Below are 19,788 nucleotides of genomic sequence, written 5' to 3'. Positions count from 1 at the left end.
ATTAGATTAGAATAGATTCAGATCTCGTTCCACAGACCCAAAAAATGAGATGATTCTTGTGGGTGTGGAACATGTCATACCCACTGGAATACTGAAGATTCTAAGGATTTTATGATGGATGCTACCTCTTTGGGAGACGTGAGTGTCATTTCCATTTTACTGAAGTTATTTTTAAAGACTGCTATCAGAGACTTAATTGCACTGTTCACCGAACTTGATTTAAAAAAAGATTTAAGTTAAATTGCATTATGAAAGTAGTGTTCGTTTTCTCGATAATACTACAACGAATTTAACAGCTTCAGTGTTGTCCGCTAAATAGAACATGTACAATTGTTATGAATATAGTGATATACTCTTTGTTGCTAGAACTCGTAAGTATTTCCATTTCCTTGTTTACAGAGGAATGAAGAAAACGTTTTGCCATATGATTTTTGCAGTGTATTTGCTTATTTCGCATCTCATCGTGTAAATCAATAGTTGCGAGGTAAAATTTTCACCAAACAACAGTGTCCTTGCGCTGTTTTAACTGCATCCATTTGCGGACAATAAAGAACACTGTCAGAGATCTTGCTTGACTTGTTTTCGGTTTCGTCTGGTTGATGTCAGTGATGGCCATCAGCTGTGGGTCTGGATGTTGAATTTTGTGTTGATAGGCGTCCGTCGATGTAGGTAAACAATGGCCGCAGAAAATGTAGGGGATTCGGCCGCAGACAAGCGACACGTTTACAAGACAGCAGAATCGCTTTATAAACTCGGTGTAGCTGCTGTTGTAAATAATTATTCTACTTTTAAAGACGAAATACGTTCATTGCCTGCCAGCCTTCTGTTTGATTTATATTACAAGGTATGTATGATTATATCGTACCAACAGTTACCCATTACTCCAAACTGAATGACAGATCGTTTTAGGGGTAATATGTATTGTGCCTTCTGTAGGCAATGATGAATTGTGGCCAGTAATTTGGCTTCTTTTGTTACACAGTTATACCAAGATCAAACACTCTGTTTGCTGAATCTCGAGTTCACGGATATCGATGTGTTTTCAACAATGTTAAAAGTTTCGAATAAAAGACTGCAGCTGCTAAGAAGTTTCCAGGTGGGTGCCTGTTATTATTATAATGTTCCTTGATGAAAAATGTTTTTGTCTTGTGGATAACTTACAAAGTAATTGGCATTTTGCAGGCTCTGATGGACCACAGTAGAAGGATTACAAAAGACTTAACTGCTGCTTATATACGTAAATGTAACAGTGTCCAGTTAGATCCTTCATCTCGGGAAAATGTGATTGATCTAGGTCTCAGATTAGGTATGTATTTGTTTACATTATTCTGCTGCTAGTTTGTACTGGGATGTTTTACTTTCATCATAAGGACTAAAACTTAAAGAAATCTAGATAGCAAGCAGATAGGGTACAATGCTCTGTCTTGTTGCTTAAAAGGGGTTGTTGCACGTTTTGGAGCTGTGTTGCTAGAGACTGTAACTCGTGTCTTATCGACACAGGTTTCTTTGATATTTAGAAAGTTTGAATGTTGCGTCGTTGATAATGGAGTTATGTCAATAATTATGCTCTTGGAGACTTACCAAATTTTGTAATTTGCTTTTCAATTATTGTGCTACATTTATGGAAACTTTTGTTCCTAGATATTTTTCTTCCTGTATGTAAATTTTAATGATTTTGTAATACCTGTGTTGGGGCAAGGGATTGAAGTTTGTATTGTAACAAAAGGGAAAGGGCTCCTCACTGTGTGTATTAACCAAGGCGTAGGCCTACCTAAACCAATTGTATAAATATCCAATATTTAACTTGAACTCTCAGAAATGGGGAGGCTTTTGTTTTCATGTTTTAAAATGTATGGACTCACCAGTATTAGCCTAGTTTGAGACAAAGATTTTAAAAGTGTTAGGTGTGACATCTGTCGCTTAAGCAAGCGACATCCACTGCAGTTTGGCGGATTGGGGGGGGGGGGGGGGGGTTATCTGAGATACTGGTGGTTGGTCATTGTTGATTTCATTTCTATGTAAAGTGTCACTGATCTTCATTGAACACTTGAGTGTAACTAGAATAAAATAAGCGCATTACTGATAAATGGCTATTTGTTTTCAAGCTTTATCGGATTGAATAAAATTAGTGAGTGATCAATAGCTTGACCTTCGATACTTATGCTAGTTGCAATTATCAAGAGCTGAAGGATGTATCATTGTACACTTGAATTATATTCTATGTGTGTGACTTCATCAAAGAAGTGTTTAACCTTGAAGCTGTAATATATTAATTGTTTTTATTTATGAAACATTTTGGTATAATTGGGTTATTCCAAGTCAAGTGTCAAAACAGTCTGAGGTTGACCTTCAGTTTGTGCAGAATGTACCTAAGGGGACTGTGTGAAATTATTTATGAAGTTCCAGGCTCCATGTGTTTCTTAATATAAATACTAGACATGTTTTTTTTTTTTTTCCACAAGGCCACTTATCTTTTCGACTGTAAAATTGTGAAAATATTCTCAAATTTGCAGACCATTGTTCCTGAACTAATATATCTTGGATTCTGCAAATTGCCTTTCTGACTAAGCTTTTTGCATAGCATATAGAAATATCATAAATGAAGATCAGATTGTGAATACAAGATTAGACTGATTAAGCAGTTATTCTTTCCTCACACCATATGGAAATGGAGTGCAAAGAAGCCCTAGTGAGAGACAAGGAGAAGTATCCTCTGCCATGACCTTTGCACTTTGCAGAGAATGGATATAGATGCACCAGGTGGGTCAGGAAGCAACGATTATGCAAAATCTCTCTTCAAACTATCTGCAAATTTTGTTGCGACAATTTTCCCTTAGTTTAACAAGAAAAAGGATTTGAGTAAAATGCACTAGATACATATTCGTTTGTGAGTGCGTGATTTGTTTGTTTGCCAAAAAATTAGCCAAATGTGAACCAACCAGTGGAAACTCGAGCCTGGAATATCAACAACATAAGGGATATTATAGATTGCTTCTCACTGTAAAGATGACACGTTGAGGTGCAGACAGGCACAAGAGAAAGAATGTTATGCATTTAGCTTTCAGCCAAAGTCTTCCTCAGAAAAGGTAACACACACATACACATTTCATTCAAACAAGCAAGCAAACACCTCTCATGACCTGATTGCCATTCCCAAGGCCACTTATCTTTTGGACTGGAAAATTGTGAATGCAGCTGTCACAGGGAAGAAAGTAGCAATGTGGAGTGTGGGCGGAGGCGAAGGGGTGGCAGGGTATGGGTGTGGGAGAGAAGGGCACTCTGTGCAGCAGAATGTGCAGTGACCGTATGGAGGTGTGATGAGAAGTCTGCCACCAGGTGCAGCGACAGGAGGCTGTTTGTTACAAGGAGTTGGGGGAGGGGGGGGGGGGCGGAGATGGAGTGGGAAAGAGGAGGAGTGGGGAAGGGAAAGATGGGCAGGTATGTTGGCAGAAGCCACCTCCCTTGGTTCTATCACCTCCTTTCTATTCACGTTCCCTCATCTTCATTGTATAGTACCCTCTGCCAATGCACCTGCCCATATTTCCCATTCCCTTCTCCTCTCCTGTTGCTGCATTTGGTGATAGTCTTCTAGTGCCTCTATCTAATCCCTGCACGCTGTGCCAGACACCCCCCCCCCCCCTCTCCCATATCCTGATATTCCTTCCCCGCCCCCTCCAGATTGCTGCTTTTGCTCCATGTGACAGTTGGATTCTAGTCCGAGCTGCCAGAGATGGAGGTAATTGTATATGTGGTGTGATTGCTTGTGTGAATGAATATGTGTGTGTTTCCTTTTCTGGAGAAGGCTTTTGCTGAAGGCTGAATGTGTAACAAGTCTTTCTGTTGTACCTGTGCATAACTCAAATGTGCCATCTTTACGGTAAGCAGCAATCTATAATTTTCCTTATATTGTCAATTATGAACAGTCGCACAGATCCAGTTGCTGTGTTATCAGGCTCTCAGTTCACCATAAGTACTAAATGTATGAAATTGTGGCTGTATTGTACACCATGTATCGTAAAATTGAGACAACAAGTCAGAGGTGCCATCAAAGAACATCAGGTGAAGTGATGCACACCAAAATTTAATATTGTAAAAAGCTGTCCTGTTGAACATCTGTAAGTGGCTGACTGAATTGATGCTGAATTCTGTGTGGGGTGGGGGGAATCCCTTGTACAAACCTATGAAGACCATGAGCAAGAGTGTGAGATTGGCAAAGTATGAGAGAAGGTCCTGTCAGAGTTGTATATGATGCACTTGTAGAAAAGTTTGTGTGAGGGTTGGAACTTAAATAGTGGAAACTATTTATTCACAACCGACAAAAGAGTTACATATTTGCACCTGTTACTGTTCTTCAAAGTAGTCACCAGCATTGTGTAGAACCCTTTGCCTGTGATGTGGAAGGCTTAGTATTACCGTTAGCAGAGCCTGTTCTGTTGATGGTGTGAATGGAGCAATTTACTGCCTGTCGAATCTCAGGAACAGTTCTGAAGCGAATGCCACAAATTGGTTCCTTCATCTTTGGAATCAAATCAAAGTCACAAGGGCTTAGGTCTGGGGAGTATGGTGGATGGTAGAGTACTTCCCAGTCCCATCGCTCGAACAGAGAAACCACAGCTTGCACTATATGTGCCTCCGCATTGTCATGCAAAATGGTGGGTGGGTTGTGCAGATAGTGTCGCCGCTTCTTTCACAAAGCTGGTCTCAAATAATGCTACAAAAAAGAACAGTAATACTGTGCATTGATGGTCTGCCATGGAGGAACATAATGCATTAGGATAACACCATTGCAGTTGTACACGAGAATCACCATAACTTTAGACTGCTCCATTCACACCATCAACAGAACAGGCTCTGCTAACGGCATACTGTGCCTTCCATATCACTGGCAACAGGTTCTACACAATGCTGGTGACTACTTTGAAGGGCAGTAACAGGTGCAAACATGTAACTCTTTTGTATCAGTTATGAATAAATAGTTGCCACTATTCAAGTTCCAACCCTCGTGTTCAGATGACAGGAAGATGATTCAATCCCAGTATTAGCTACTACAAATGACAAAACAGGAGAGTACACACGAGGAAATTCCAATTGCTGAGGCACCAAACACTAGGAAAATACAACCACATAAGTGTTTACTGTGGTGAAGAACTGTCACACCTGTTTATGCCCAGAAGACACCACTATACAGCAGTATTTCTGAAATTTGTTTAATTTAGGAAGTATGTATACATATTGTCAAAGGCTTACATACATTTTGTAGAACAATATTTGTACCCATCAAATTAGGGTATTGTGTAACATGACGAATGATAAACTTTAAGAAACACTTCAAGATCCTGTTCTTTACCTCTGTAAGTTTTAATTAGAACTGTCCTCATCCGTTGCACATTTTGCTTTGAAATGTCAATTTGGAAAAACAAAGTATTAATTTTTGTTGGACAGTGGATCGTAATGTTATGGCACTGTCTGAAGATACTACATTGAGAGCAGCCTGAAATGCTATGACGTCAGAAGTGGCCGGAAATCTCTAAAGAACGGCAGTTGCAGGTGCATGTTCAGTGCAGGTTGTTGGTGTCATATCTTCATGTTCCTCCTTGGAAGGTGACAATAAAGCATTATCATTCCCTTCTGCACCGTCAGCAGAAATGATGATTGACTCTTCAGGAGTACAGCTGTTGTCTGAGTGCTTCTATTCTTCCACTCTCAGGGCACCAACTTGGTGCCTGTAGAAGAGCAGCATCACAGGTTGTCTATGACCCGGGACAACTGGGAGATACAGCAAAAACCCGGGAATTTTTTCATCCAGGAGAAAACTGCAAAAAACCCGGGAGTCTTTTTGTGTTCCGGGAATATTTCATTGTTTTAGTTTTCAGTTAAATTTTTGTGATTTTAAGAAAAAAATTTACTGTATCCCGCTTCTGCAGAATAATACTGCAGCAACAAAACACGAACAAGTGAGAGAAAAAAAAAACTAAAATAAAACTTAAGTCGCAAAGAAAATGCGACATATACAACAACAAAACACAGTGCTCATGCAAGCGTCTGCCAGCTGAACAGTGTGTCAAAGGCTTCAGGAAGACTGTGCAGTGCTTCTTAACAACAAATTGCCTCCAATGAGCATGAAGTGACAGTTTTTTACATTAGATTCTTTTTAATGCAAGATCTTTTAAAGTTTCACAGGTACGAACATGCGGGCTTCCTGCGTCATCGTAGCTGCGCAAGTGCAATGATGCCTGTTATCTGGCGCTCTCTGGCAACTGCTGAAACATACCTTTCTAATAGATCACGGAGAAATATTGCGAATGTTGCTTTGAAAAGCGTTACTTTCAAAGTAAATTTCCTTTTATGTAAGATAAACTATGTGAGAGAGTGTACGATGAATTTCTTAAATCACAGAGCATTTGACTCTCATTTAAAAATCAACTCTTTGGAGACGACCATATGAAGAGTTTCGAGCCCAGAAGATCAGACATTTACGTCGTTATTAAAAAAATTTACTGGCTTATTTATGTGATATATGATGTGCAAAAAAGATCAACAATATATGTGAAAGCTTAGCTTCTCTTGCAGCTTATTAATCTTAGAGACCAATATTGTATGTAATAGCTTTTCTTTTCTTGTAGCAACAATTGTACATTAATTTAAGCTATTACTTTTTCTTATTTGTGTCTTCGCGCTACTTAAGAGTGATCTTGCAATTGGCTGACTACATCACGTGTCAAATGCTGTCATCAGCTGGCGAGATCAGGTAACATGAGCTGTGACTGGCTTACAAAAGCACGTCGCAATCTCGATTTTAATGCTTCGTAAAGTAACATGCGGTGTTTGGTGGAATTCGAATTTATACCTTCGTAACACGGAAATATGCGGTGTATATGTTGCTGCACATCAAAGATCTATCCAAAACGTTTTCTTTCCCCTGAGTTTCATCTTCTGAAGTGCCGGGAAAGTCTACACCGGTGTATAAAACCATAAACCATAAACCATAAAAGGATTGATAAGTGCCGAGAAAAATTATACTGTCACTTAACACGGAAAAATTGTATTTTCACCCGGGAGAAAGTGTATTTTCAACCGGGAAATCCAGGAATTATTTTTCCTTGTCCATGTAGACATCCTGCATCAGAAACAGAAGTTTTGTCACCATTATGTGTAAGTTCAGATGTTGGGCCATCAGTTTATTCTTCAGTTTCAGTGGCATTATCGGTTGCTGTCCAGGTCTTCTGAAAACAGTTAGTTATATTGCCTGTTGTAACTTCATCCCAAGCAGCAGACATGTTACAGATAGCTGGCAATACATTCTATTGTCAGGCTGTTTCTTGCAGTTTGATTGCATTGATGGTAGCCATAAGTAGTCAATGTCTGTAATTGTGCTTCATTGAGGATATTATTCCTTGATTCAGTGGTTGCAGATGGCTCTTGGTGTTAGTTGGTAAGAAGATGGTGATAGGAAGTTCCAGGTCATCAAACAGATGTACTGAGCAGTGGCCCAAAGTTAGCAAAATATCTCTCTTCATTGCAGCCATTTGTCATGGAACCTTCAAGAGTCAGCCACAGAAGATATATTTGGTCATCCAAGCCTTTTTTTTTTTGTTATTCTCGTAGTGGCATGGGAGGTTGAATTGGTTGACATTTCTAAAAAAATGTGGATTTCTGTACTTTCCCGTCACTAATGGCTTGAACGTCTCAGAACCATCTGAATCACTACACAAGACCACCGTCAGTCTCTCATTGCTGTATTTTTCTCCATGACGTCTTTTGCCCTTGACGTTTAATGCTTTTTCAGACATCAAGTTATAGAAAATGTCTGTTTCATTCATATCAAACGCATCTCTTGGGTGATACAAATGAGAGAGCTTGGATTGAAATTCCCACACTCACTCATTGGCATATCTTCCCCGTTTTCTATATGTGCCTCCACACAGATACTGACGGCACGGATTTTATACCTCTTGCCATATGCCATAGCCAGCTCTCAGAAAACACAAATGCAGAAATTTCATTTTTCTGTATGATATCACAAGGCTTTTGTGGAAGCATGGAGCTGAACAGTGGAATTTGTAGTGCAAGTGTTGGAACCAATCAAACAGTGACTTCTCCACTTCTTTGTGCTTGGCTGGCCTCGTGCAGTTGCTATTGTGGCTAAATGAACAGCTTTGAAGACTTGCCTCTATTTTCTGCCTTGATCTTATTATTGACGAGATGGTAGACTTGGGATCTGAAAGCATTCTGCAACTTGTGTTTGTCTTCTCTCCACTGTTGACTATATGTAAGATTTGCTGCTTTTGTTTTAGTGTCAGAGCATTAGTGGATCATTTCTCTTTTGGCAGCATACTATGAATGATGGAGGGGGGAAACACACATTCACTGTCACAAACAGCCAGAAACAGTGAGCTCTCTGGATTGTTGCGTGTTTCGGTCTTTGTGCGGTGTGTTGGCAAAACTCTCTTTTCACCCACCCTTGCGTCTTACACTGTGGAAGTGACATGTGAGCTATAAGTAAGCAATCAGGCTATCCGTGCAAAGTTACAGTACCATACATTATTGAGGAAAGATTATGTGAAATGCGTAATAGAAAATACCATAATGCAGAGGACTACATATGTACATACTTACTCAGTTAGACGAGGAATAAAGAGTGGAATATGTACTGTGGGGACCAAATTTTAGTTTGTTGTAGGAATGATCTGAAATATGGTTTGAGCAGTAGATTTTGATGTAATCTGACGGGGATCGAACAGCTAATACAGCACAGGTAGACAGATTTTTCAGTTTATCCAATTTCAAAATAACAAGGGTCTGCTGTATACTAATGATGACTTCCCATTAATATAGTAGCCAGAAAAGCACACAATATGTTACTATAAAACAATACCATATTTGACTCTTTGTTTGTTTAAGTGTACTGACAGTATTTATGTACAACACCTGATGTCAATTATGATGATAAAGCCATTGGCGCATGGACTGAAGATGCCGATTTTGGAAAAGTAATTTTTTAACTGAAACTTCCTGGCAGATAAAAACTGTGTGCCCGACTGAGACTAGAACTCGGGACCTTTGCTTTTCATGGGTAAGTGCTCTACCATATGAGCTACTGAAGCACGACTCACGGCCGGTCCTCACAGCTTTACTTCTACCAGGAGTGCTAGTTCTGCAAGGTTCGCAGGAGAGCTTCTGTAAAGTTTGGAAGATAGGAGATGAGATACAGGCAGAAGTAAAGCTGTGAGGAGTGGCCGTGAGTCGTGCTTCGGTAGCTCAGAAGGTAGAGCACTTGCCCGTGAAAAGCAAAGAACCCGAGTTCGAGTCTCAGTCAGGCACACAGTTTTAATCTGCCAGGAAGTTTCGTATCAGCGCACACTCCGCTGCAGAGTGAAAATCTCATTCTGGAAATTTTTCAACTGCGTAATATCACGAGTAATACAAACTGCCATTAATATAATTTCAAACTTCATTACTCCATTTACATTGGTGGATAATATTAATCAGTTACTAGTTAAAACATGGTAGTTGTTTATTTTATGGCAGATATTTCTGAATTTATGAAATGGCATATTGTTGTTGTTGGTCTTCAGTCCTGAGACTGGTTTGATGTAGCTCTCTATGCTACTCTATCCTGTGCAAGCTTCTTCATCTCCCAGTACCTACTGCAACCTACATCCTTCTGAATCTGCTTAGTGTATTCATCACCGAGCGAGTTGGCGCAGTGGTTAGCACACTGGACTCGCTTTCGGGAGGACGACGGTTCAATCCCGTCTCCGGCCATCCTGATTTAGGTTTTCCGTGATTTCCCTAAATCGTTTCAGGCCTTTGAAAGGGCACGGCCGATTTCCTTCCCAATCCTTCCCTAACCCCAGCTTGCGCTCCGTCTCTAATGACCTCGTTGTCGACGGGACGTTAAACACTAACCACCACCATGTTGGTCTCCCTCTACGATTTTTACTCTCCGCGCTGCCCTCCAATACTAAATTGGTGATACCTTGATGCCTCAGAATATGTCCTACCAACTGGTTCCTTCTTCTGGCCAAGTTGTGCCACAAACTTCTCTTCTCCCCAATCCTATTCAATACTTCCTCATTAGTTATGTGATCTACCCATCTAATCTTCAGCATTCTTCAGTAACACCACATTTCGAAAGCTTCTATTCTCTTCTTGTCCAAACTATTTATCGTCCATGTTTCACTTCCATACATGGCTACACTCCATACAAATACTTTCAGAAATGACTTCCTGACACTTAAATCTATACTAGATGTTAACAAATTTCTCTTCTTTAGAAACACTTTCCTTGCCATTGCCAGTCTATATTTTATATCCTCTCTACTTCGACCATCATCAGTTATTTTGCTCCCCCAAATAGCAAAATTCCTTTACTACTTTAAGTGTCTCATTTCTTAATCTAATTCCCTCAGCATCACCCGACTTAATACGATTACATTCCATTATCATCGTTTTGCTTTTGTTAATGTTCATCTTATATCCTCCTTTCAAGACACTGTCAATTCCTTTCAACTGCTCTTCCAAGTCCTTTGCTGTTTTTGACAGAATTACAATGTCATCGGCGAACCTCAAAGTTTTTATTTCTTCTCCATGGATTTTAATTCCTACTCCGAATTTTTCTTTGTTTCCTTTTCTTCTTGCTCAATATACAGATTGAATAACATCGAGGAGAGGCTACAACCCTGTCTTACTCCCTTCCCAACCACTGCTTCCCTGTCATGTCCCTCGACTGTTATAACTGCCATCTGGTTTCTGTACAAATTGTGAATAGCCTTTCGCTCCCTGTATTTTACCCCTGCCACCTTCAGAATTTGAAAGAGAGTATTCCAGTCAACATTGTCAAAAGCTTTCTCTAAGTCTACAAATGCTAGAAACGTAGGTTTGCCTTTCCTTAATCATTCTTCTAAGATAAGTCGTAGGGTCAGTATTGCCTCACGTGTTCCAGTATTTCTACGGAATCCAAACTGATCTTCCCCGAGGTCGGCTTCTACTAGTTTCTCCATTTGTCTGCGAAGAATTCATGTTAGTATTTTGCAGCTGTGGCTTATTAAACTGATAGTTCGGTAATTTTCACATTTGTGAACACGTGCTTTCTCTGGGATTGGAATTATTATATTCTTCTTGAAGTATGAGGGTATTTCAAGTGTTTCATACATCTTGCTCACCAGATGGTAGAGTTTTGTCAGGACTGGCTCTCCCAAGGCCGTGAGTAGTTCCAATGGAATGTTGTCTACTCCCGGGGCCTTGTTTAGACTCAGGTCTTTCAGTGCTCTGTCAAACTCTTCATGCAGTATTGTATCGCCCATTTCATCTTCATCTACATCCTCTTCCTTTTCCATAATATCGTCCTCAAGTACATCGCCCTTGTATAGACCCTCTATATACTCCTTCCACCTTTCTGCTTTCCCTTCTCTGCTTAGAAGTGGGTTTCCATCTGAGCTCTTGATGTTCATACAAGTTTTTTATGTTATCTCCAAAGGTCTCTTTAATTTTCCTGTAGGCAGTATCTATCTTACCCCTAGTGAGATAAGCTTCTACATCCTTACATTTGTCCCTGCTTAGCCATTTTGCACTTCCTGTCGATCTAATTTTTGAGACGTCTGTATTCCTTTTTGCCTGCTTCATTTACTGCATTTTTATATTTTTCTCCTTTCATCAATTAAATTCAATATTTCTTCTGTTACCCATGGATTTCTACTAGCCCTCGTCTTTTTACCTACTTGATCCTCAGCTGCCTTTACTATTTCATCCCTCAAAGCTACCCATTCTTCTTTTACTGTATTTCTTTCCCCCATTCTTGTCAATTGTTCCTTTATGCTCTCCCTGAAACTCTGTACAACCTCTGGTTTAGTCAGTTTATCCAGGTCCCATGTCCTTAAATTCCCACCTTTTTGCAGTTTCTTCAGTTTTAATCTACAGTTCATAACCAATAGATTGTGGTCAGAGTCCACATCTGCCCCTGGAAATGTCCTACAATTTAAAACATGGTTCCTAAATCTCTGTCTTACCATTATATAATCTATCTGATACCACTTAGTATCTCCAGGGTTCTGCCATGTATACAACCTTCTTTAATGATTCTTAAACAAAGTGATAGCTATGATTAAGTTGGGCTCTGTGCAAAATTCTACCAGGCGGCTTCCTCTTTCATTTCTTAGCCCCAATCCATATTCACCTACTACGTTTCCTTCTCTCCCTTTTCCTACACGCGAATTCCAGTCACCCATGACTATTAAATTTTCGTCTCCCTTCACTATCTGAATAATTTCTTTTATTTCATCATACATTTCTTCAATTTCTTCGCCATCTGCAGAGCTAGTTGGCATATAAACTTGTACTACTGTAGTATGTGTGCGCTTTGTATTTATCTTGGCCACAATAGTGCGTTCACTATGCTGTTTGTAGTAGCTTACCCGGATTCCTATTTTCCTATTCATTATTAAATCTACTCCTGCATTACCCGTATTTGATTTTGTGTTTACAACCCTGTAGTCACCTGACCAGAAGTCTTGTTCCTCCTGCCACTGAACTTCACTAATTCCCACTATATCTAACTTTAACCTATCCATTTCCCTTTTTAAATTTTCTAACCTACCTGCCCGATTAAGGGATCTGACATTCCACGCTCCGATCCGTAGAATGCGAGTTTTCTTTCTCCTGATAATGACATCCTCCTGAGTAGTCAATCATCCAGACTGTTGCCCTTGCAACTACTGAAAACGCTGCTGCCCCTCTTCAGGAACCACACGTTTGTCTGACCTCTCAACAGATACCCCTCCGTTGTGGTTGTACCTATGGTACGGCTATCTGTATCGCTGAGGCACGCAAGCCTCCCCACCAACGGCAAGGTCCATGGTTCATTGGGGGGGGGGGAATGGGATATTAACAAGAAAAATTAAAATGGGTTTTACATGAAATCTTAAGTTGTTTTGTAACAGCTGATCAGTGAGGGTGATTTTAGATGAAATTTTAGTGACTGCAAGTTCTTTTTTCTTGCATTAGGTAGGAAGGCAGGTTATTAACATTTTTCATTCTAGATTGTGTAGTTACTGCCTGTATTTGGGGGAGGTGATGTTGTGTTTGTACTGTATCTGGGACAACCAAATTCATCCAGTAAACAGTTATAATATTGTGTATGGAAATACTCGTGGCTGCTACATGAACCCTATTGTTAATGCCGTGTGCGCCTCACACACACACACACACACACACACACACACACACACACACACACACACACACAGGCAGGAGCTTTCAAGAGAGAGATTAAATTTGCGAAACTGTACAGTTTAGTTGTCTTCAAATTGTAAAACAGACTATGACGTTCTTCTTCTTAATGAGATAAACACACAGTGACTGCACTGAATTTTCTAAATGCGTATGAACTTACTTTTGAATATTTTGATGCTATTTTGGATGTGATTTCATAGATGGAGCCAGAGCAAACTTTGTATTTCCAAGAGATATGGATTTTTAAAAAAATAAATAAAATGGAGTATTTAGATTGATGTTATCATTAATTTACATACATGCTGAGCGGGTCAGTAGTATGTCTGCTACAAGTTTTCTTACATGAGAACGTACTTTGCAGGTAACTTCCTTGGTGATGCGGGATGGTATGCTGAGAGTGAAAAAGTGCTGGTAACCTGTAGAGACATTTGTTATATGTCTGATGGGTCTATTTATTGCATCCAGAAACTGCTGGAATGTTGTCACAAGTAAGTTCCAATTTAAAATTTTTTTTTATTAACATGAAGTTGCTGGGAGGGCTAAAATAAATGATAGACAAAACAGCACAAAAAAAAGATGCACTGTCAGCACAACAATAACATATCAAAAGCACTTGAAGTGTTTATTCACATTTTCTGATTCTATAACAGCTCTCTGAAGAGAGAAAGTGTATATGAGGACATTGAATGCGAAACTCAGTATGTAAATGTAGAAGATAACCTAAAACCATGGGGATTGGAATGCTATGGCAGGGAAAGCAATTTTAGATGGTGTTGAAGAAAAATATGAGCTTGGTAGTGGGAATGAGAGGAGAAAGACTTAATTGAGCTAAGCAACCAAAATATGGGAATAGGGAATACGTAGTTCACACAAGAGGAGGAAGTATATGTGGAAAATACCTGTAGACATGGCAAGATATCAACTGGAGTCCGTCATGGTGAGACAAACATTTCAGAGTCAGGTATTGTATAGTAAGGTGTATCTAGGAACAGATGTAGGCTTGGACCACAATTTAGTAATAATGAAGCGTAGGCTGCAGTTTAAGAGAACTGTCAGGGAGAATCAATGTTGAAATAAGTGGGAAATTGAAGTACTGAGAAATGATAATGTCTGTTTGAAGTTCTCTTAGACTTCTGACTTTCTAATGACTTAGTATGAGTGTGAATCTGGATTATGTTGGCTTATTCCCCCAAACCACCTTCCACTTCTTTACGAGGTGACTTACTTGGAACTTGCAGCCACTCTTCTTTACTGTCTAACCAGCTGCTAGAAACTCTCTTGACTTATTCTCCGTCAAATAACGCTAGGTACAGTTCTTTTTAGACTCATTCTACTTGAGTAGACGTACAAACTTTACTTTTCGTCAATTAACTATGTATTTATGCTCCATACACAATAAAACTCTCACTTTCCACATAAATACGTAACTTCCTGTAAGTCTCTCGTACAGCCGAACATCAGAAACAAATTAAGTTATGGTTAAAAGAACGTTGGCTTAGATACCACAACTTTTCTTAACATGAATCAGAAAATAAGTCTTGCCCATAGCAAGCTTATGTCAAGAGTCTTCAAGAGTTCTTTTTCAACTGTCTTTGTTTTAATAACAATAGTCAATGACACAATAAACAAAGGGCTGTGTATAAACTCCATGGTTCTTCCTTACACACTCACTAAAACATCTATGGATTCTCCGACAGGTACTTGTCGGTGCTGTTTGTCCAGCGCGTCTACTTTCTTCCCGCAATTGATTTTAAACCTGCACACACAAACATGTGATGCGCAGTAGGTAGGATTCTACCATCCCACACTCATATCCAGAATATCGTGTGTTCGAGACAGTAGAGGGCTGAGTGGTTCTAGAATTCACACAGAAATTCTCGAATCACTACAGGTTGTAGATGCTGTGATAATGAGTACTACAGCAATCAGTTCAGTTGAAGAGGAATGGACATCTCTAAAAAGGACAACTACAGAAGTTGGACAAACAGTTGTAGGTATAAGGAAGGTAACTGCAAAGAAACCTTCGTCAACAGATTAAATATTTAAATTAATCAGAGAAAGAAGAAAGTACAAAAATACTCAGCAAAAGACAGGAATATAGCAGTATAGACAAGCTAAGGTGAAATCAGTGCAGGAAAAATTCCGAAAAAATAGAAAATAAATAGTTGTCAGGACAGACTGATGTAGCATATAGAAAACTCAAAACAACCTCACCAAAATTAAAAGCAAAAGTGTTAACATAAACAATGCCGGAGGAATTCTGCTGTTACATGTAGAGGACAGAGTAAATAGATGGAAGGAATGTATTGAAGGCCTCTGTGAGGCGGTGGACTTGTCTGATGATGTGTTAGAAGAAGAAACAGGAATCAGTAGGGAAGACATAGGGTATCCAGTATAAGAATCAGAATTTAAAAAAGCTTTGCAAGATTTAAGTTCGAATAAGGCAGAAGGCACAGATAACATCCATTAGAATTTCTAAAACCATTGGGTGAAATGGCATACAAACAGCTATTCAACTTGATGTGTAGAATTGGAGATGAGACATACTGTCAGACTTTCGAGAAAATATCATCCACACAGTCCCAAATATGAGCAGGGGCAGATAAGTGTGAGAACTATTGTGCCATCAGTTTAATGTCTCATGCATTCAGGGCTGCTGACAAGAATAATGCACAGAAGAAAGGAAAAGAAAGCAGGCTATGTTAGATGGTCAGTTTGGCTTTTGCAAGGTAAAGGCAACCAAGAGACAGATATGGCGTTGTGATTGATAATGGAAACAAGTCCTAAGAACAATAAACACATGCATGTGGGATTTATTGACAATGTAAAATGGTGCAAGATGATCAAAATTTACATAAAAATAGAGACAAGCCATAGGGAAAGCCAGGTAATGCACAATATGTCTAAGAGCCAATAAGAAACAATAAGAATTGAAGACCAAGAATCAAGTGCTAAAATTAAAAGGGATGAAAGCCAGGGATGTAGTCATTCTCTTCCACTGTTCAGTCTGTGCACTGAAAAAACAATGATGTAAGTAAGAAAGGTTCAATAGTGGGTTTAAAATTCAGGATGAAAGGATATCAATGCAGTTAAAAGATTTGTTGATAACCTTACTGTTGTTGTTGTTGTTGTTGTTGTTGTTGTTGTTGTCTTCACTCCTGAGACTGGTTTGATGCAGCTCTCCATGCTACTCTATGCTGTGCAAGCTTCTTCATCTCCCAGTACTTAACTGCAACCTACATCCTTCTGAATCTGCTTAGTGTATTCATCTCTTGGTCTCCCTCTATGATTTTTACCCTCCACGCTGCCCTCCAATGCTACATTTTGTGATCCCTTGATGCCTCAGAATATGTCCTACCAACCGGTCCCTTCTTCTTGTCAAGTTGTGCCACAAACTCCTCTTCTCCCCAATCCTATTCAATACCTCTTCATTAGTTATGTGATCTATCCATCTAATCTTCAGCATTTATCTGTAACACCACATTTCGAAAGCTTCTATTCTCTACTTGTCCAAACTATTTATCGTCCATGTTTCACCTCCATACAAATACTTCCAGAAGCGACTTCCTGACACTTAAATCTATACTCGATGTTAACAAATTTCTCTTCTTTAGAAATGCTTTCCTTGCCATTGCCAGTCTACATTTTATATCCTCTCTACTTCGACCATCATCAGTTATTTTGCTCCCCAAATAGCAAAACTCCTTTACTACTTTAAGTGTCTCATTTCCTAAACTAATTCCCTTAGCATCACCCGACTTAATTCGACTACATTCTGTTATCCTCGTTTTGTTTATGTTCATCTTATATCCTCCTTTCAAGACACTGTACGTTCCGTTCAACTGCTCTTCCAAGTCCTTTGCTGATGCTGACAGAATTACAATGTCATCGGCAAACCTCAAAGTTTTTATTTCTTCTCCATGGACTTTAATACCTACTCCGAATTTTTCTTATGTTTCCTTTACTGATTGCTCAATATACAGATTGAATAACATCGGGGACAGACTACAACCCTGTCTCACTCCCTTCCCAACCGCTGCTTCCCTTTCATGCCCCTCGACTCTTATAACTGCCACCTGGTTTCTGTACAAATTGTTAAATAGCCTTTCGCTCCCTGTATTTTACCCCTGCCACCTTTAGAATTTGAAAGAGAGTATTCCAGTCAACATTGTCAAAAGCTTTCTCTAAGTCTACAAATGCTAGAAATGTAGGTTTGCCTTTCCTTAATCTATTTTCTAAGATAAGTCGTAGGGTCAGTATTGCCTCACGTGTTCCAACATTTCTGCAGAATCCAAACTGATCTTCGCCCAGGTCGGCTTCTACCAGTTTTCCATTCGTCTGTAAAGAATTCATGTTAGTATGTTGCAGCTGTGACTTATTAAACCGCTAGCTTGGTAATTTTCACATCTGTCAACACCTGCTTTCTTTGGGATATATTCTTCTTGAAGTCTGAGGGTATTTCGCCTGTCTCATACATCTTGCTCACCAGATGGTAGAGTTTTGCAGGGCTGGCTCTCCCAAGGCCGTGAGTAGTTCCAATGGAATGTTGTCTACTCCCGGGGCCTTGTTTAGACTCATGCCTTTCAGTGCTTTGTCAAATTCTTCACGCAGTATCGTATCTTCCATTTCATCTTCATCTACATCCTCTTCCATTTCCATAATATTGTCCTCAAGTACATTGCCCTTGTATAGACCCTCTATATACTCCTTCCTCCTTTCTGCTTTCCCTTCTTTGCTTAGAAGTGGGTTTCCATCTGAGCTCTTGATATTCATACAAGTGGCTCTCTTTCCTCCAAAGGTCTCTTTAATTTTCCTGTAGGCAGTGTAAGCCTCTACATCCTTACATTTGTCCTCTAGCCATCCCTGCTTAGCCATTCTGCACTACCTGTCAATCTAATTTTTGAGATCCTTTTCGCCTGCTTCATTTACTGCATTTTTATATTTTCTCCTTTCATCAGTTAAATTCAATATTTCTTCTGTTGCCCAAGGATTTCTACTAGCCCTCATCTTTTTACCTACTTGATCCTCAGCTGCCTTTACTATTTCATCCCTCAAAGCTACCCATTCTTCTTCTACTGTATTTCTTTCCCCCATTCTTGTCAATTGTTCCTTTATGCTCTCCCTGAAACTCTGTACAGCCTCTGGTTTAGTCAGTTTATCCAGGTCCCATGTCCTTAAATTCCCACCTTTTTGCAGTTTCTTCAGTTTTAATCTACAGTTCATAACCAATAGATTGTGGTCAGAGTCCACATCTGCCCCTGGAAATGTCTTACAATTTAAAACCTGGTTCCTAAATCTCTGTCGTACCATTATATAATCTGTCTGATACCTTCTAGTATCCTTGGTGAAAGCAAGGAAGAGCTTGAGGGCAAATTGCAGAAATATTAAAGTATTGAGGAGTAGCAGAAATGAGAGTAATTATAAACTTATACAATGAAAAACGGTACCAAGAAGCAGGCAAAGTTCCCTCAGAGAGCTCATGCCTCTTTCGTGAATATGTGTGCGGCGAGCACAGGACCCCAAGCTATTGCACCTACTTCCTTTCCTGCGCTGCAATTCCCCCATCCTCAACTATATTTACATCTGTTACTTTCTTTCTCGTGTTGCCAGTCTTTGATGTTGACCCATCTACGTCTCTACGTTCTACGTTCTTTCGTTTACATTTTTATCCATTTATTTCACTTCAGTTTTTCTACTGAAGGAATTTTTTGGCCCTTTTTGTGTTTGACCCACATTTCAAAATTTTTTCTGTACTGTGGACTGAATGGAGGAAGATCATGTTACATAGCAACAGCCTACAGTGCTAAGGATCTTCAGTGCACAGTACTTGCATAGGTTTATACACTTAAAAGCCAATGCAGCAGCCAGTCCGATGCAGTTGCGTCATTACGTACTCTTTTGGTAGACGCCCCTGACAACACAGGGATCATACTTCTACTGCCTCAGCTGCTAGCTCCCTAAGCATGCCACGTAGTAGATGACTGTGTATTTGGGGCATTGGTACTCCTGGCAATGACCGTGATGACGGATGACCTTTGCTGTGGCTGAGTGGCACCCCTGGGGAAAGCCTGTGATCAGAGTAGGTGACATCAGAGCAGGTGTTTTCCACATGGAACCCATCAAACCCCGCCAACATAATGGCTGCTTCGATCTGGCTGTTTTAACAGATAGATGTAGATTTTTAATGCAGATAGTTACCATTCAACTGCTTTCCCCTCCTGGCAACTCCTTGGAAAAAGGGATAGCCAAAAGTACTCAGTACCTGGTGTCAAGATATACAAGCCTAAGGAAATATGGGAAAAACCCTGGAATTTTTCCATCTGGAAAAAACCTGGGAATTTTTTGGAATTATGGAAATTTTTCATTGTTTTAGTTTTCAGTTAAATTTTTGTAATTTTGACTGATAATCTATCAAAGAATTTCACTGTACCCCACTACTGCGTAATAATACCAAAGCAATAAAACACAAACAAGAGGGAGGAAAAAATTAAAACTTAAGCTGGAAAGAAAATATGCCACTTAAAACAACAAAACACAATGCATGCACAAGTGTCTGCC

General features: G+C 39.6%; 1 protein-coding gene across 1 annotated transcript in view; it reads left to right on the top strand.

Moving 5' to 3' along the window:
* Positions 1-299: 299 nt before the first annotated feature.
* The window catches only part of LOC126273800 (amyloid protein-binding protein 2), a 117,629-nt gene continuing 98,140 nt past the window's right edge, over positions 300-19,788 (top strand). The window contains exons 1-4 of the mRNA XM_049977060.1: positions 300-844; positions 983-1,096; positions 1,183-1,306; positions 13,592-13,718. Coding sequence (XP_049833017.1) covers positions 677-844; positions 983-1,096; positions 1,183-1,306; positions 13,592-13,718 — 533 coding nt within the window. The 5' untranslated portion in view covers positions 300-676. The remainder of the gene's footprint in view (positions 845-982; positions 1,097-1,182; positions 1,307-13,591; positions 13,719-19,788) is intronic.

This window comes from Schistocerca gregaria, chromosome 1 (assembly GCF_023897955.1).
Source record: "Schistocerca gregaria isolate iqSchGreg1 chromosome 1, iqSchGreg1.2, whole genome shotgun sequence".
In the NCBI taxonomy this organism is placed as follows: Eukaryota; Metazoa; Arthropoda; class Insecta; order Orthoptera; family Acrididae; genus Schistocerca; species Schistocerca gregaria.
The sequence above is the reverse complement of the archived record's forward strand: the minus strand, read 5'-3'. Positions and strand labels throughout refer to the sequence as shown.